This window comes from Ursus americanus, chromosome 2 (assembly GCF_024610735.1).
Source record: "Ursus americanus isolate L20-20 chromosome 2, mUrsAme1.1.p, whole genome shotgun sequence".
In the NCBI taxonomy this organism is placed as follows: Eukaryota; Metazoa; Chordata; class Mammalia; order Carnivora; family Ursidae; genus Ursus; species Ursus americanus.
The window spans coordinates 66,700,566-66,715,899 of NC_142128.1; the positions used below are offsets into that span (position 1 = coordinate 66,700,566).

General features: G+C 56.6%; 1 protein-coding gene across 20 annotated transcripts in view; it reads left to right on the forward strand.

The window, feature by feature from the left end:
- The window catches only part of PLEKHA6 (pleckstrin homology domain containing A6), a 135,433-nt gene that overhangs the window by 100,050 nt on the left and 20,049 nt on the right, over window positions 1-15,334 (forward strand). For 14 of the 20 annotated variants that reach the window (XM_045787571.2, XM_087856827.1, XM_045787565.2 and 11 more), the window contains 6 exons: window positions 155-227; window positions 2,820-2,920; window positions 6,339-6,541; window positions 8,063-8,545; window positions 9,760-10,282; window positions 10,781-10,867. In XM_045787571.2, coding sequence (XP_045643527.2) covers window positions 155-227; window positions 2,820-2,920; window positions 6,339-6,541; window positions 8,063-8,545; window positions 9,760-10,282; window positions 10,781-10,867 — 1,470 coding nt within the window. Of the gene's footprint in view, window positions 1-154; window positions 228-2,819; window positions 2,921-3,553; window positions 5,888-6,338; window positions 6,542-8,062; window positions 8,546-9,759; window positions 10,283-10,780; window positions 10,868-15,334 lie in introns of those variants that run through there. The other 6 variants (XM_045787583.2, XM_087856816.1, XM_045787580.2 and 3 more) reach the window with 4 other exon arrangements.

Genomic DNA, 15,334 nt, shown 5'->3' on the forward strand with positions numbered 1-15,334 from the left:
TCTGAGGTCTCAAGGGGGTGGGCTGCCACTTGGTAGCGGCAGAGCTGCGACCAGAGGCAGGATGGCCTTATAATTAGTGCCACACTCCTTCCCCCGCACCCCGCTCCCCTGCCCAGCTCACAGCCCCTCCCCTCTGCCTCCCCGCACCCCACAGGCCAGCTCCGGGGTTAAGCAGTGGAACAAGCGCTGGTTCGTCCTGGTCGACCGCTGCCTCTTCTACTACAAAGGTGAGCTTGCCTCCTCTCCTGGGGCTGGCCAGATCGCCAGCCTCTGCTCTGGGGGGCGTTGGTCGGTGGACACTGGTGGGGGTGGGGCTGCAAATCTGCCCCATCGCCTCGGGCAGCCGTGGGGCGCTACCGACCGTGGGACGAAGACAGAGCCTGCTTGCTCACACGGTCACTCAGTCACTTCACATTCAGCGACATTGACCGCGCACCCACCAGGTCTCAGGCAGAGTCTAGGTGCTGCTGAGGGACACAGCGGGCAGACAGGACAGTCCTGCGATCGATGGTGGAGCCCTGGGGCAGGGGATGGGCTAGGAAAAGGAGGAAGAGGAGGAAATTCCCCAGTCCCTGCTAGCAGGTGACCTACCAGTCAGAGCTTGTGTGTTCATCTCCCGTTCCCCTGAGGGTCTGAGCCGACCTACGGAGGCCGAAATCTCAGTTTCGTTCACTGCTATAGCCACGGTGCCTTAAACAGCGCGTGGTACACAGTAGGCGCTCAATCAGTGTTGAAGTGAATATCCCCCCAGCTTCCACCCTCTGTGCCTGCCCCAACACTCACTCCCAAGCCTCTCAAAAAGAGAGAGAGAGACCTAATAACTTGGGTGAGGCAGCCTCTAGGAAGTAATTTTTAAAATAAATGTACAGCGATGTTGTGTCAAGGAGGTCCTGAGGGAGCTGGTGAGGTTGAGGACAGGGATGGCCCTGTCACATGGTGTGGGGCCACAGGAAGAGAAGGGTAAGATGGCTCTGCAGCAGGAGCGGCTGTTTCCTTTCCTCCGTGCCCTGGAAATGGCAGAGCCCTGACTTCTCTGGGCGTCCTGGGAGCAATTCGGTGAATCATTAACTTTCACAAACAAAGGTTGTACCCAGTGACCCCTCCAGAATGCTGCTGTCCTTGTGCCCTGGGTCGCTGCCACCTGAACCCCATAAAGAGACATCGGAAGGGGCTGCAGAGACAGGGTCCAGCCTCAGAAAAAACCCCCAAGACTGGGGGAGAAGACTCTGCCTGGGCCTGGCCCCTGGCGCTGGGCCTCTGGGACCCAGGGCTAGCTGGAGTCAGGGTCTGAACGAAGCTGAAGGAAAGCCAGGGTCTCTGCAGAGGACAGACTGTGGGACTGGTCTGTGAGGAGAAACTTAAAAGTTGTGAATTCAAAGGGCATTGTGATGGGGGCCACCATCCACTGGGAGATGCTGTTAAGAGACCCTGTAAACACTGGCCTGGATACTACCAGGCAGAAGGCCATCACCTCCAGATGATGGCAGCCTCGGCTTTCCTGAAGAAGCCCTGGGTCCCCGGCCCCAGCTCCTCCTGGTCCTTTGGCTTTGAGCTTCCTCTGGGTGCCATGCTGACCCCACAGAGAAGGCTGGACCTTAAGCTGAGTATCTTGTGTGAGTGAGGAGGAAGGGAAGAAGGGGAGCTCATGAGTCTATAATCCCTGAGACTTCTTCTGACCCCTAATGGAGGGTGTTCCAGAGTTTCCAGCCTCGGGAACAAAGAGCTATCCCAGGGAAGTGGGGAATTGCCCCCCATCTGTTCCACAGAGCACCCCCAACTTTTGTGGCTCCTGCTGACAGCTGGGGTCCCGACTAGCTCATCCATCAGGCTCCTTTGGGGATCCATGATGAATTATATAGGAACCTGGTTGTTAGCCTGATGTGGGACCAGAGAGCCAAGGGGTTCTGCAGGGGCGTGTCTGCCTGTGGAGATGCGGCAGCCATAAAGGGGAAGGCAGACCCCTGTCAGGAGAGGACCGAGCAAGCTGCTGGGTGCCTGGGAGAACCCTAGAAACAATTACCCAGAGGAGCCAGAGCCGAACATGGGACTGCCCGCTCTGCCAGGCCCGATCCCATTATTATCCTATTACGTGTAACCCTGCTGGAATTGTCTTGCGTGGGGAAGCCTTATAGCTAGGACAGTGCCTAAGAATGCTTGCTTGGGAGGGGCGCCTGGTGGGCTCAGTCGGGAGAGCGTGAGACTCTTGATCTTGGAGTTGTGAGTTTAAGCCCCACAGGGGGGGTGGAGTTAAAAAAATGAAAAGAACACTTGCTTGGGAGTCAGACTCCTTGGGTCCAAAGACCAGTCCACCACTCTCTACTTCAGTAACGTCGGACAAATTACTTAACCTCTCTGTGTCTCGCCTCCTTACCCATAAAATGGGGTAATCGCAGTACCTATTCATAGGATCGTGGGTGGGGTTAAAGCCATTAAGGTGTTTAACTTAGAACAGTGCCTGACGAATAGCAAACCCTCCATCAGGTTAGCTGTTCCTTATTTGTTTACCTGCGGCCCGGAAGGTAAGCTTCCTGAGGGTGGGTGGCACTTCTCTCTCATCTGCCTCTACAGTCCCAGCATCTGGAATGGTGTCTGCAGGGCCGCCGGGCTCCCCCCCCTGCAGGGAGTGTGCCTCTCTGTGTTGTGGAGAGCACAGCCTGCACGCGGGTGTGTGGCAGCCCTTGGTGCCTGACCAGGAGGAGATGAGCCACCCAGACGTGTTTCTGTTTATCGTCGTAGGGCTGATAGACTGCTCCGCTCTCTCTGTGCACGCGCACTCAGCAGGCACGCGCAGCTCACCTGTGCCTCTGTTTACCCGACAGATGAGAAGGAGGAGAGCATCCTGGGTAGCATCCCCCTCCTGAGCTTCCGGGTGGCTGCGGTGCAGCCTTCGGACAACATCAGCCGAAAACACACCTTTAAGGTCAGTTGGCCTTCCTCTCCCAGGCCAGGTGCAGAAGGAAAAGGAAGAAGGAATGAGCATTCTAGAGCATGAAGGAATGGAGAAGGTTCCTGAGCCACCTCCCCAAGGAGTCCCCAGTGGTGGTGGAAGGAGGGAGTAGGCAGTGGCCCCTGGAGTCCGTCCAGGCTCTATCGAGGCCACCTCCTCTTATCTCAGGAGTCAGTTGGGTGGTTCTCCTCAGGTTGGGCCGGGAGAGACGGGCTTTAGTGGTACCCCGGTTTTTCCTGGGGGAGAAGTACTTACGTCCTGAACCCGTGAACCCTCTGTCCAATGGCCTGGCAGCAGAGGCAGGGGCTGGGGACTGGTGGGGTTCTGACATCCCTTCTAGGAAGCAATTCTGCCTACCCTGGGCCCAGGGAACTAGACCCCCAGTCAAACTTCCTCAGATGTCAATCGCTAGAGAAAATGAGGAGTTGCATTTGATTACAGTCGAGAAAGGCGAACCTCACGCAGACCGTAGGTGGGGAGAACAGGAGCACGGGAAGATGGGCCTCACGTGCCTGCTCAGGGTCGCTGCCTCAGAACCCCCGGGGAATCCGCCCATCAAAGATGTGCCTGCAGCTGGCTCATCGCGGGCCGGTATTTTTCCATGTTTAAAAATTCATAACCCATTAAAAACAATAAAAACCCTGTGCCCTGTTTGTATTTTGTGATGCAGAGACCAGAGGCTCCTTTTCATTTCCAAATATAAAATTATGATACCGGCTCTGCACTTTAGCACAAAGCCCGCCCTCCCCTAGTTGAGAATGGCTGTCCAAGTCCCTGAAAGCCTAAAGCTATGGTGTTGGGTGAGGACGGGAACTGCAGGTAACGCCAGGTCAGTATTGGAGCCTGTAGGACCTCAGAGACTCTGCCCCTTCCTGTCCTGCAGACTCTGGTCACCTGACCGTGGAAAAGAGGAGGGCAGCGTACCCAGGTGCTGCTCTGGGGAACAAGGAGGGGCTTCCTTGGCACGTAATTAGTTCCTAGCCTCCCAGGGTCCTGTCTGCCGGAGGTGTGAACAGAATGAACAATTAATAAAACTGGCTGCAGGGAGCCGGGTTTTAGCCGGGGACGCAGAAACAGGTTGTTTCACCAACAACAGACAGTCCTACTATACACACTTGCGCACACACACCCACACAGCCCCACAGCCTGTCTCGCCCTCCCCTCCAGACCTGTGCACAGACACATCCACACTCCATCCAGCTCGCAGCTGTGCCAGCCGTAGGCATTTCATCAGCGTCCCGAGTGACTGACACACACACACACACACACACACACACACACACACCCATCAAACCCAGCTCTCTGCACCTGTCCGCCCCTCTCCTTCTTCCCCTTCCCCTGAGGAGTGCAGTGCCTCTTTAAAACCCAACTCCAAGGGCCATGCTCAGTGGTCCACAAAGGGTTCTGACTGTGCCGATTCAGTGGCCCTTCCCCAGGGAAGGGAGGGGAGCAGAGACAGATGGGAGGCTTGTCCCGTGGCGGTCATCAAGTGAAACTCTTGGATGGCTGATAATGAGCTGGGCACTAGTCCTGCGCAGCCTACCGCTGAACGCCTTAACCTCTTCCTTACCAGCCCTGAGGGGGCTCAGTGGACTTCGCTGCACTGGGCTCCCTCCCTCGGTTCTGTGGCCCGCTTTCGTGGGGCCAGGCTGGTGTCCCCTCCCGCTCCCCATCAATTGGCCCGCCTCTCCCCAGGCCCTCTGCCTTCCCCTGTTGCAAGCAGTTGCTCCTGTGCCTTTGCTTTCTCCTTGTTTCCCTGTAGGCATGTTTTGTCCTCTAGCTTGACCGTGAGCTCTTCAAGTGCAGAGAGCATGTCTGTTTTCCTGTGATTGGTGCCCGGAGCAGAGCTCTGGACGCACAGGGTGCTCACTAGCAAATTAATTTACTTGCTGCCCACTCCGACCAGCCCCAGGTCACACCCACCAGTCCTGCCTCTGTCTCCCTCTTCTCTATGACAACACTGTGTCCTCCACGCCAGAGAGCTCGCCAGGGCCCCAGCTTTCTGTGTCCTTGTGCAGTTTCCACCCCCAGATGCCTCCTTACAGCTTCGCTGGCTGGAAGCCCCTCCCTGCATCTGCCCACAAGCTGGGTCCCCTGCAGGAGGGTGGGGACAGGCAGGATCCAGAGGAAAGAGGCCCATCTCTACTCCCAGAGAAGTAGGACATGTCACTGGTAATGACTCCCGTCAGAAAGGAATCATGTGCTGGGGAAGGGTGGTACAGAGGAGCGAGGGTCCCGCCGGGAAAGCATTTGGAGGGTGTGGATTCGACACTGCTGCTTAGGAGAGCCCCGTCTTCTCTCCTTCCAAGCCTTAGAGACGCATGATTTCACACCCAAGGGGTTAGAGACCAAAGGGAGGTTCACATCTGAGACTATTAATCACTCGGATTTCTCATATTAAGAGGGGTAAACCAGGCTACCTGCTTTTTCTGGGAGACTGAGGGTCTCACCTGGGGAATATGCTGAGGTCCCAGAAAGAATTCAGCTCTACAGCATTTTTGCCTTGTGGCCTAAGAACCTGGAGCTTCTCCAGGTAGAGCCCTCCCCATTAGATAGATGCATTACTTCAGGCTGGATCAAAAACCCAAGTCTGTTGCAGCCGCAGACCTGGCTGGGAACAGAGATAGGATCAGCCCTGGGATGCCCTGAATCCTCTCCGCCAACAGCCCCAATTGCCTCCGGGCCAGCTCTCCACTCCCCACCCTTGGCGGGACGTCCTGGGCGTTGCTGCGTGCTGCCCTGGAAGGGGGTAATCTGAGTAGCTCCCCACTTCCCTCCGCTCCTCAATATTCCTGCCACGTCATCTTCTGTCTCTCCCTCTGGTGTCTGGTTGACCTGCTCTCTGCTTCTCCTCCTTCTGACTGCGTGAGGACCCCTCCTCTGGACAGGAGCTCTCTTCTGGGTTCCCGCCTGCCGCACCTGCTCGCGGCCGCCAACTAGGTAGCGTGCTCTCACTGTCAGTGCATGCCCCTTGCATGCGCCAGGGGTGGAGGCCTGGCTGTCTCTCTGCGCAGGAGAGACAGTACTACCTCCTCAGAGGCCGAGCTGGGGCCAAGAGTGGCCTGTGCTCGGGGGTGGGGTGGCGGGCATCTCTCCCAGACATGGGGTAATAATTGCCCTTCAAATCAAAGATGGAATTTGATGGGAGAGTGGGCGTGCTAATCGTCCTTCCTGTTTCTAATCACCTCAGGTGGGGCAGGTAAGCTTACCTGGCTCTTGGACCGCCAGGTGGTGTCCAGCGAGCTAGCCTGTGTGCCAGCTGGAGCACTTGGTGGGGGCTATCATCTTCACCTTGCTCCGAGCTGGGGGGGGGGGGGAGGGGGAGCTCCGGGTCAAGGGAACGGCCTGCCTGACCGCCTGTTGTGTGGATGTGGCTGTCTTCTCCCTACAGGTGACTGCGTGCTGGGTGGATGAGGCCGGGGCCAGTCCCACGCACTGCCTCTCCCCACAGGCCGAGCACGCCGGGGTCCGCACCTACTTCTTCAGCGCCGAGAGCCCCGAGGAGCAGGAGGCCTGGATCCAGGCCATGGGGGAGGCTGCCCGAGTACAGATTCCCCCAGCCCAGAAGTCCGTGCCCCAAGCTGTGCGTCACAGGTGAGTTGCAGGGCCCTGGGCATGGGTGTGGGGCGTGCCAGAGAAAGAGGAGTGAGGAGGCACCCCACTCGACCACCTCCCGAGCCCAGTGTGCTGGCTGGAACCTCTGAGGACATGCGAACCGCTCCTTGCCTCGTAGCAGGGTGCCTGGCTTAGTGATTTCCGGGCCTGGAGTCTCTCTTCCCTTGACTGGCTCTTCCTCTTCTCTCTGGACTGGTGGAGGCCAAAAGAGAAGTCAGGTTCCCTCAGGGCCAGGCCAGGAGCCAAAGACCAGGGTCATTCACTCGTTTTGTCTTGGCCGTGTGTGCATTAAGCCCGTGCCCTCTGGAGGACGGTGGACTCGCGTTGGAATCCCCACTCAGCCCCTTGCCCACACTGTGACATCAGCGTGAGTCACTTAACCCCTCTCACCCTGAATTTCCTCTCCTCGAAGACAGCAGTTAGAATCCTCCCTCATGAGGTGGCTGTGAAATCTGGACGGGCAGCCAACACTCAGCCCATGGCGGCCCGTCCCCTTCCCCACCCGCTGCCCCCTGCAGCCTCGGGGCCTGTCTTTACTGAGTACGTGGAGTCTTGAGGTAGACGTTAGCAGGGATCCAGAAGGAGGAGGTTTTACAGTCTAGAGAGTCTCCAAGTCTATTTTAGTGTGTTAGGAGTGTTTACCAGGCAATGTCGCAACAAGAATGCTTGAATATGTTGAATTTCGGAAGCCACAGGGAAAACACTGTCACGAGATTCCATCTTCACGTCAGCGGAGGGGCGAACTTCCAGAAGTTTGCTCATGCAGTACATAAATATTTACTGTAAGTAGGTATGTGTCAGGCACCGGATCGGGTGCTAGGAAAACAAGGGAAGACACGTCTACGCTCTCCTGCCTCGCGGAGCTTACGTTCTGACGGAGTCGGTCCTGGAAGAAGCTTGTTCTGGAGATGGGAACTAGCGTGTTTCTGTGCCAGGGATGTTTGAGGCACCTGCCGCGTTTGATCTCACGGTCCTGCGAGGAGAGGGACTGGTACACCCACCCTGCCAACAAGGAGCCCAAGGTTGGCCGAAGTTAAGGAGCTTCTACAGGACACAGGGCTGACCCGTAACAAGCCTCCAGAGCCGAAACATCAAGGACAGTCGCCATTTTGAAGCTTTGGTAGAGTGTGTGTGGAGCTTGGGGGGCTGCAGCAGAGACAGCCTGCCAAGGAGACCAAGTCTGGGGGAGGTCAGTGTTGGCCATAGCTTCCGAAGGCTGGATTCAATGCAGGTCAGCAGAAGGGAGCAGAGAGTGACCCGTGGAGAGCAAACCGTGCGTAGGCAAGATTGGACTATGTTTTGTACTGATGGCCCAGGCTGGAGCAAGAAAGCAAAATGGGGGGGATTTAGGAAACAAAATTGCGATTCACTGAATCGCATTCCCATTGCTATCTTCCTGCCCACCCTTCTCCACTCCTTTTTCCTTCCCGGTCTACCACCCCCTGCCCAGCTCTGTGCCGGGCTGGGGTCACCTACAACATCTCCCTTGCTGTCCTGCAGCCACGAGAAGCCAGACTCAGAGAACATCCCACCTAGCAAACACCACCACCAGCCAACCCACAACAGCCTCCCGAAGCCCGAGCCCGAGGCCAAGACTCGAGGGGAGGGTGATGGCCGGGGCTGCGAGAAGGCCGAGAGGAAGCCCGAGAGGCCCGAAGTCAAGAGCGAGCCTCTGGTGAAAGCCAACGGCATCCAAGCCGGACCGGAACCAGCCTCGGAGCCCGGCAGCCCTTACCCCGAGGGCCCAAGGGTCCCAGGGGGAGGGGATCGGCCCGCTCAGCCCAACGGCTGGCAGTGTAGCTCCCCAAGCCGACCAGCGAGCACAGCTTTCCCGCCTCAGGACTCAGAGAGCGGGGGACACCAGCGGAGCTTCCCCCCACGTGCCAACCCCGACAAGATCGCCCAGCGCAAGAGCTCCATGAACCAGCTTCAGCAGTGGGTGAACCTGCGCCGCGGGGTGCCGCCGCCTGATGACCTTCGGAGGTGAGTCCTGGTGGGGCGCCGGCGCGGAGCTGGGGTGGTGTTACGGCTAGGGGCTGGGGCCGGGGGGTCACATGCACAGCCTTCCCTGCCAGAAATCTTCTGGAAGCCAGGCTGTGTTGGGACACCAGGAAGACCCTCCAGCCCAGGGTTGCCAGCTTGTCCAAATCCTCTACTGCCCCCCAGCTGTGTGACCCCTGCCCGGTTCCTGTCCTGTCTACAGTCTTCAGAGACAGGGCCGGAGGACCCAGAGCCTCTCCGCAAGGATGCGGGGTGCCCAGGGGGCATGCAGACGCTCAGAGGGAGGGGCCTTTGAGTCATGCCAGTTAGCGAGCTGTCTGTGTGTCTGGCCTCTTACGACACCCTTGGTGCCACCCAGCGTCTCTGCCACCACGAGCTCACAGCCGCCAAGCCAACTCACCCCAGTTTTAAATGGCTCGAATTACTTGAAAGTCTTTGTATGCAATTAAGAAAAGGGAAAAGGAACAATGTTGTCCCTCGACGATCCTAGTTCTGCCCTCTAGACCCATTTACTCCTTTGTCCGGTGACGGGCTTGCAAATACTGGAGGACATGTATTGGGCCCAGTAGCATGTGTCAGGTTAGTGGGGCTGCCGCTCCTTCCCTGCGGGGGTGGGCAGCTCCCTAGAGCACAGGGGACGCAGGTGACAGCCGCAGGAAGGCTGCTCACAGCCGCTGCTCTGGTGCCTGGGACGTCTGGCCTGCCCCCGGGAGAGCGCCTCACTTGGGATGAGTCCCTTCCTTGATGAGAATGTCAAGCCAGGGAAGCTGCCCTTTTGTCCCTCTTCTGTCGCCCTCCCCAGTGCCCAGTACGCTCTTTCTGCCAGTCACTTCTGCGGAAAGGATCTGATACATGGGTTCATGCTGGCTCAGAGATGGCTGAGAAGGGTTAAAGTTTCTCCCCAGGGCTACTTCATTTTAGAAAGACAAAGACGGAAGCTCTGAATGTGAAATTCCCAGCCTCAGGTTGCTGGTTGAGGGAGGAAGTGTCGAGGGATCTCTCCCTGCACCCCACTACCTCCCCCAAGTCAGAGTCAGTGCCCAGGCAGTGGCTGCCTCTGTGGGCTCCCAGGGTCGGCCTGGGGTGCCATTCACCGGGTCACACCCTGCTCTAGGCTGGAGGACCCGGAGGTGGGGTTGGGGCACAGCGGTGGGGTGGGGGGGCCTGGCTTCCTTACAATGTTGTCTCTCTCTCAGTCCCTCTAGGTTCTACCCCGTGTCCCGCAGGGTCCCTGAGTATTATGGACCCTACTCCTCCCAGTACCCAGATGATTACCAGTACTACCCCCCAGGGGTGCGGCCCGACAGCATCTGCTCGATGCCCGCCTATGATCGGATCAGCCCACCCTGGGCGCTGGAGGACAAGCGCCACTCTTTCCGCAACGGAGGCGGCCCTGCCTTCCAGCTGCGGGAGTGGAAGGAGCCCCCGGGCTACGGGCGGCAGGATGGCACCGTCTGGCTCCCCGGCCCCTCCCCCTCCCGGCAGCCAGTCTATTATGATGAGCTGGATGCCACCTCCGGCTCCCTGCGCCGCCTGTCCTTGCAGCCCCGCTCCCACTCTGTGCCCCGCTCGCCCAGCCAGGGCTCCTACAGCCGTGCCCGCATTTACTCCCCCGTCCGCTCACCCAGTGCCCGGTTTGAGCGCCTGCCACCTCGCAGTGAGGACATCTATGCCGACCCTGCTGCCTATGTGATGAGGCGATCCATCAGCTCCCCCAAGGTGAGCCACCAGCCCGCCCTTCCTGCCTCATCCCCTGAGATCCCCCAGAAGCCTACTCCCATCTGCGGAGGAGAGGTGGAGGTGTGGGGGCATCTGGGACTCGGGGTCACTGTGTCCCACGGGGACACACACTGTATGTTGGCAGGAGCCATGATGATGCCCGAGGGAGCCACTGGCCCTGCGGGTCTGTCTGTGGGAGAGCTGCTCTGGGGGATTTGCTTTGACCCCTGAGTAGGAACGTTGCTGTTGGTGCCCGTCCCCAGGTCATGCCAGGAACCCTAATCCTGTGTTTAGAGGGCAGAGAGGGTTCTGTCTTTTTAAATCTTGAGGACCCGACAGGTCAATGCAAGGATATTACAGTGGATAAATGCCGTCTATTTTAATTTGGCATCTGCTCTAGGACAGGATACAAACATCCCTAACCTTGAACTTCAGTTGGTGGGGAAGTCTGTGTCCCAGCCGTACCCCCTCACCTCTCCAATTCCCTTTCTCTTCCAGTATGATTACCTGGGAGACAGGCGACCAGTCCCTGCAGGACTGTTCCCCTACAACTACCCACCATCCCCCACGGTCCACGATAAGATGGTACGTCCTCTCCTCCCATCCACTCCCCGCAGAACCTCTCCTCCCAGGGCGGGGCTGAACTAGGACAGCCACAGGGGTGCTCTGTGCCTGGCGCCCCTGGTTTTTAGCAGCCTCTGGATACCTCTTCCCTCCCAGCCAGGACTCTGACCCCAATGCAGAGCTTGATGCCACTTCGCCCATCCCTAGGACACACGGTAGAGGAGAGGGGACATTTTCTGGAGGCATGTGATGCCCTGACCCTCTAGAGCCCGGAACAGCTTCCTGCCCCGCATGCAGAGGGGCCGGGGCTGGAGTATGGACTGGGAAGAAAAGTCAGGCCTGAGTATCCAGTAACAGGCATTTTCTCCAAGTCTGTCCTTGCCTGGAGTGCTACTTTTGGGGAAAGAGACAAGTGGTGGGATTAAGGAAGAAAAAATTGTCCATATTATGTCTTTTCCTTCTTTTCTCCGTGCTTTCTACTTGTCTCTCCCGGGAATTTGTTCTCCAGAGCATTTTTACCCCCCTCCCTCCCGAAGAACTGGATGCAGATGCTCTACCTGGAAGCGGGGGGGCACTGGAACCGACAGGCCGAGTCCTTGTTCCCGAAGGCCTGTTGCTGACCCCTGTCTCTTCGGAGGCCCCTGGAGGCCGAGGGGGAGGAGCCTGTACAGGCGTGGGGGGTGCCCCTCCATTCCTTCCCCTTGATCCTTCTCTGTCCAAGCTCTAGCCCTGACACACAGCTCAGCACCCATCTAGAAACAATGGAATCTTCTGGAAAACTCAGGAGCTGCCAGGGAGGGCCGACTAGATTGTTTGAGTGGTGCTTTCCTCTCCCAGGGGGAGGGCCAGGCGGACCAGGAGCCCCGGAACTGGGGCCCCAGTGAGTCCCTCCTCTCGCTGGGTACCCAGTAGACAACTTGGTGCCTGCCCCCAGCCTCAACCCTTCCCTTCCCCAGAATTCCTCAAGGGCAGACAGAGGCCTCTCTTTGACCTTGCCCGCCAGCTAACTCTTACTGCTTTGCTTCCTTTTTATTGTTTTCTGTTGTCTTCTTCCTGTTTGTTTGTGTTGCTGTTGGGCTTCGGGCTCCGGGTAGGATGAACTTTTAGACCTTCAGTTGCAAAGAAACCTAGAGTATTTGGATCAGCAGGTAGGCAGAGCTGGTGCCCCCTCGCCATTCCCCTGCCCGCCCTCCCGTCTGTCTCCCTGCGCCTCCCCACCTCCTTCTCGTCCATCCATTTGACAACCTTTGTTGGCACTACCAGGACACAACAAAGTGGCTTGTATTTTGGTTTGCGCCTTCACACCCCTCCTCCTCAAAGCCTTTTAGGGCAGCTGGGAGTTTCCTGGGGAAGGGAGAATAAGAAATGACCACATGAATAATTAATGCCCCCTCCTATTTGTTCAGGCCAGATGGAACTGTCCCCCCAGGGGGCAGGCGGGAATTTGTCTTTCTGCTGGAGAAGAGAGGCAGAGGCAGTGGAAGGGGTGGGGGAGGTGAGCAGCCAGGCTTGGCCTAACATGCAAGGGATTCAGTGCCGCCTGAATCTGGGAAATTCTCTCTCCTAGTTTACGGGTGGTTGCTAAACTCCACAGTCTGTAAACTGAGGACTACAGACTCGACCTAGGATGGTGTTTTAAAATTGTATTTGTTAGTTCCTCTGCCAAGTTCTTTTGCATCCGGGGCTTGTGTTCTCCTTGAGAATTCCATGGGGTAGACTGAGGGAGTGTCAGCAACCTTGTTTCATCTAGAAGAGTCTGTGAGTGTTCCCATAGATGGCCGTGATTGGCTGCGGAGACCTGGCGCCAGGCTCTAGTCATTTGGCTACCTTGCCTCTGAAACTGAGGGGCTCTGATACTCCCTGCGTTGAGACACGTTGAGGGTGGGGGTCAGGACGCTGGGCATTGATATGAGCGCATACTCTTACCTAAGTCCAGATCTGTGCTACAATTTCCGGGGGACCTGCGCATCCCCGGCATGGCCCGGTGGAGGCGGCCCAAGGTGGTGAAAATTATGGTAAGAGTCATAGTAATAGTAGCAGTAATGCCAGCAGCTGCCATCCCTGGGTGCTTTCTCTGTGCCTCAAGCTATTCTGAGTTCCTTATAGATCCTAACACATTTAATCTTTGTAACGACCCTGCAGGGTGGGTACTGTTGTTATTCCCCTTTTAGAACCAATAAAACTAATGAAACAGAGAGGTTAAGTAACATGCCAAGGACACACAGCTAGCAAATGGCAGAGCTTGGAACGTGACTCTGAGTTTTTGACCCAGTTTATAGCTGAGAAGATGTCTAATATATGAAGAAGCAGTCAAACCTCCTCAGGATGATTTTATGCTCTTAAAGTTGCAGAAAGAACCTTGAACTTGAAATCGGAGGCTATCGCTGTATCTAGACACAAGTCATATAACCTGTCATCTCACGGGCCTCCATGCCTTGGTGGGATCATCCTCGTAGAAGGCCCTGGGCGCTGGGAAGCCCTGATATCCACATTTTCATCAGCAGGGACGGCTCCCAACCCTCACGGACCTTGCATTTCAGTTCCAGAAGCAGTATGTGGTGTCCACAGCACGAGTGTTCCAGCCCCCATGGGGACGAGCCTTAGGATGCCAACCCAGACCAGCGATGGGAAGGGTGGGCTCGCCCCGGCAGGAAGCAGGGTCTGCAGGGCCCGAAGTAGCGAGGAGCAGGGGTGAGTGGCCTTGGGGCTGCTGGGCCGGCTTTCCTCTCTGCGGCCCATCTACAGTGCCCGGCCGTGCTGGCATTCGGTGCCACAGCAGGGCCCCTCCTGGGGCTTCTGCCCTCACGGACAGGCTGGGCCCTTAGGCTGGGAGCTTCAGAAGTAACCCTTCAGAGGACCTCCTCTAGGTAAAAGATAATAATCTTAAAAGGGAGTTTTATAGGATAAGAGTCCAGGGGTGCCCTGGTGGCTCAGTCAGTTAAGCGTCCAACTCTTGATTTCAGATCAAGATCTTAGGGTCGTGAGTTCAAGCCCCATGTTGGGCTCCATGCTGGGCATGGAGCCAACTTTAAAAAAAGGAAAAAAAAAAAAAAAAGAGTCCAGAACGTGGAGTCAGACATTCTCGTCCCAGCTCTGCCATTTACAATGGTTTTTTGGTGTGTGTGTGTGTGTGTGTGTGTGTGTGTGTGTGTGTGTGTGTGTGTTTTAACTTCAAAATGTCGCTTCATCTCTCTGGGCCTTTGTTTTCTCATTCATAAAATGGACATTGTAGAACCCACCTTTCCTGCCTCCGGGAGCTGCTGGAGGATCGGGTTAGTGTGTGCGTGCTGGCGCTGTGTCAGGCGTCGGTGAGGAGCGCTAACTGCTGCTGGGATTATTTTATTCGTTTCCTTCTGACACTCAGTTTAAAATATTAATTGAGCACCTTTATGATGTATGAGGCACTGAGCCGGGTGCTTTCCCACAAAATCTGACATTTGGGACAGACAGAAGGTGGCACAGAGGAATCCCAGAGGCAAAGCCCATGCGGGCTAAAAGATCCCCAGAGCCACAGTGTAAATGGGAGCAGGCCAGGGCGAGAACATTCTTGCTTCCCTCCTTCAGTGTTTGAGACCCACTGGTTGGGCGAGCAGTGAGATTAGTGGATGTCCAGGCAAAGCCCGGGCCTCCTTTGCCCTCTCAAACCTGGTGTGTTAGCAGGTGCTCCACAGACACCATGCACACACGCGCGCACAGGACGCAGGCATGGCTCACAGGCAGCAGACACACGCACATATACACACGCCATCTACAATCACACACACACATCGCATGTGCATGCCCTGTGCACAGTAAACAAGACCTCCTATACACAGGACTCCAAGAAGGTAGGGACTGACTTGAGTTCAGATCCTTACAGAAAATGGGGCTGATGTCCTGTTGACGGTGAACTATTTTACAAAGACTCAACCTCCAACTACAGCTGCTCTTTGGAAAGCCCTTTTAAATGACACTTGATGCCGTCGAAAAAAATTCCAAATGGGCTAAAGAGGTAGAGAGATCAGATCCTAGGAAAGCCTTTCAAAACGTGTGGACCCTGCAAATGGGGGTGGCTGGGAGCCCCTCGCCCTGTCCCCAGCACACAGAAGCACCTAAACGGGTAAGAGGAAAAATACATGCGGGCCCAATGAAAATGGGGGAGATAAAAGCCAAAGATGTGAGGGCCTCCTGAACTGTGACCCCAGAAGCTCTACCCTAACGTGGCTCTGTCCCTTTCCTCCCTCACTTCCTCTCCCCAAAAAGCTTTTCCCAGATAACTTCCCTTTGTCTTCTGCTACCTTGTCCTGTGGGTCAATTAGGTTAAAGGGACATAGCCAAGGATACTCCCTAATAGTTTCACTTTTCGATGCTGTCACACTGGAACCGGGGGGTAAATGATGGCATCTCTAGTTGATTTGTTTGGCTTGTCGTCCCTCCCTCCCCCCCTCCTCCACCCTGTCCCCTGCCCTTCCTCATCTCTCTTTTTCATTTGGCAAGCAGTCTTTCCCC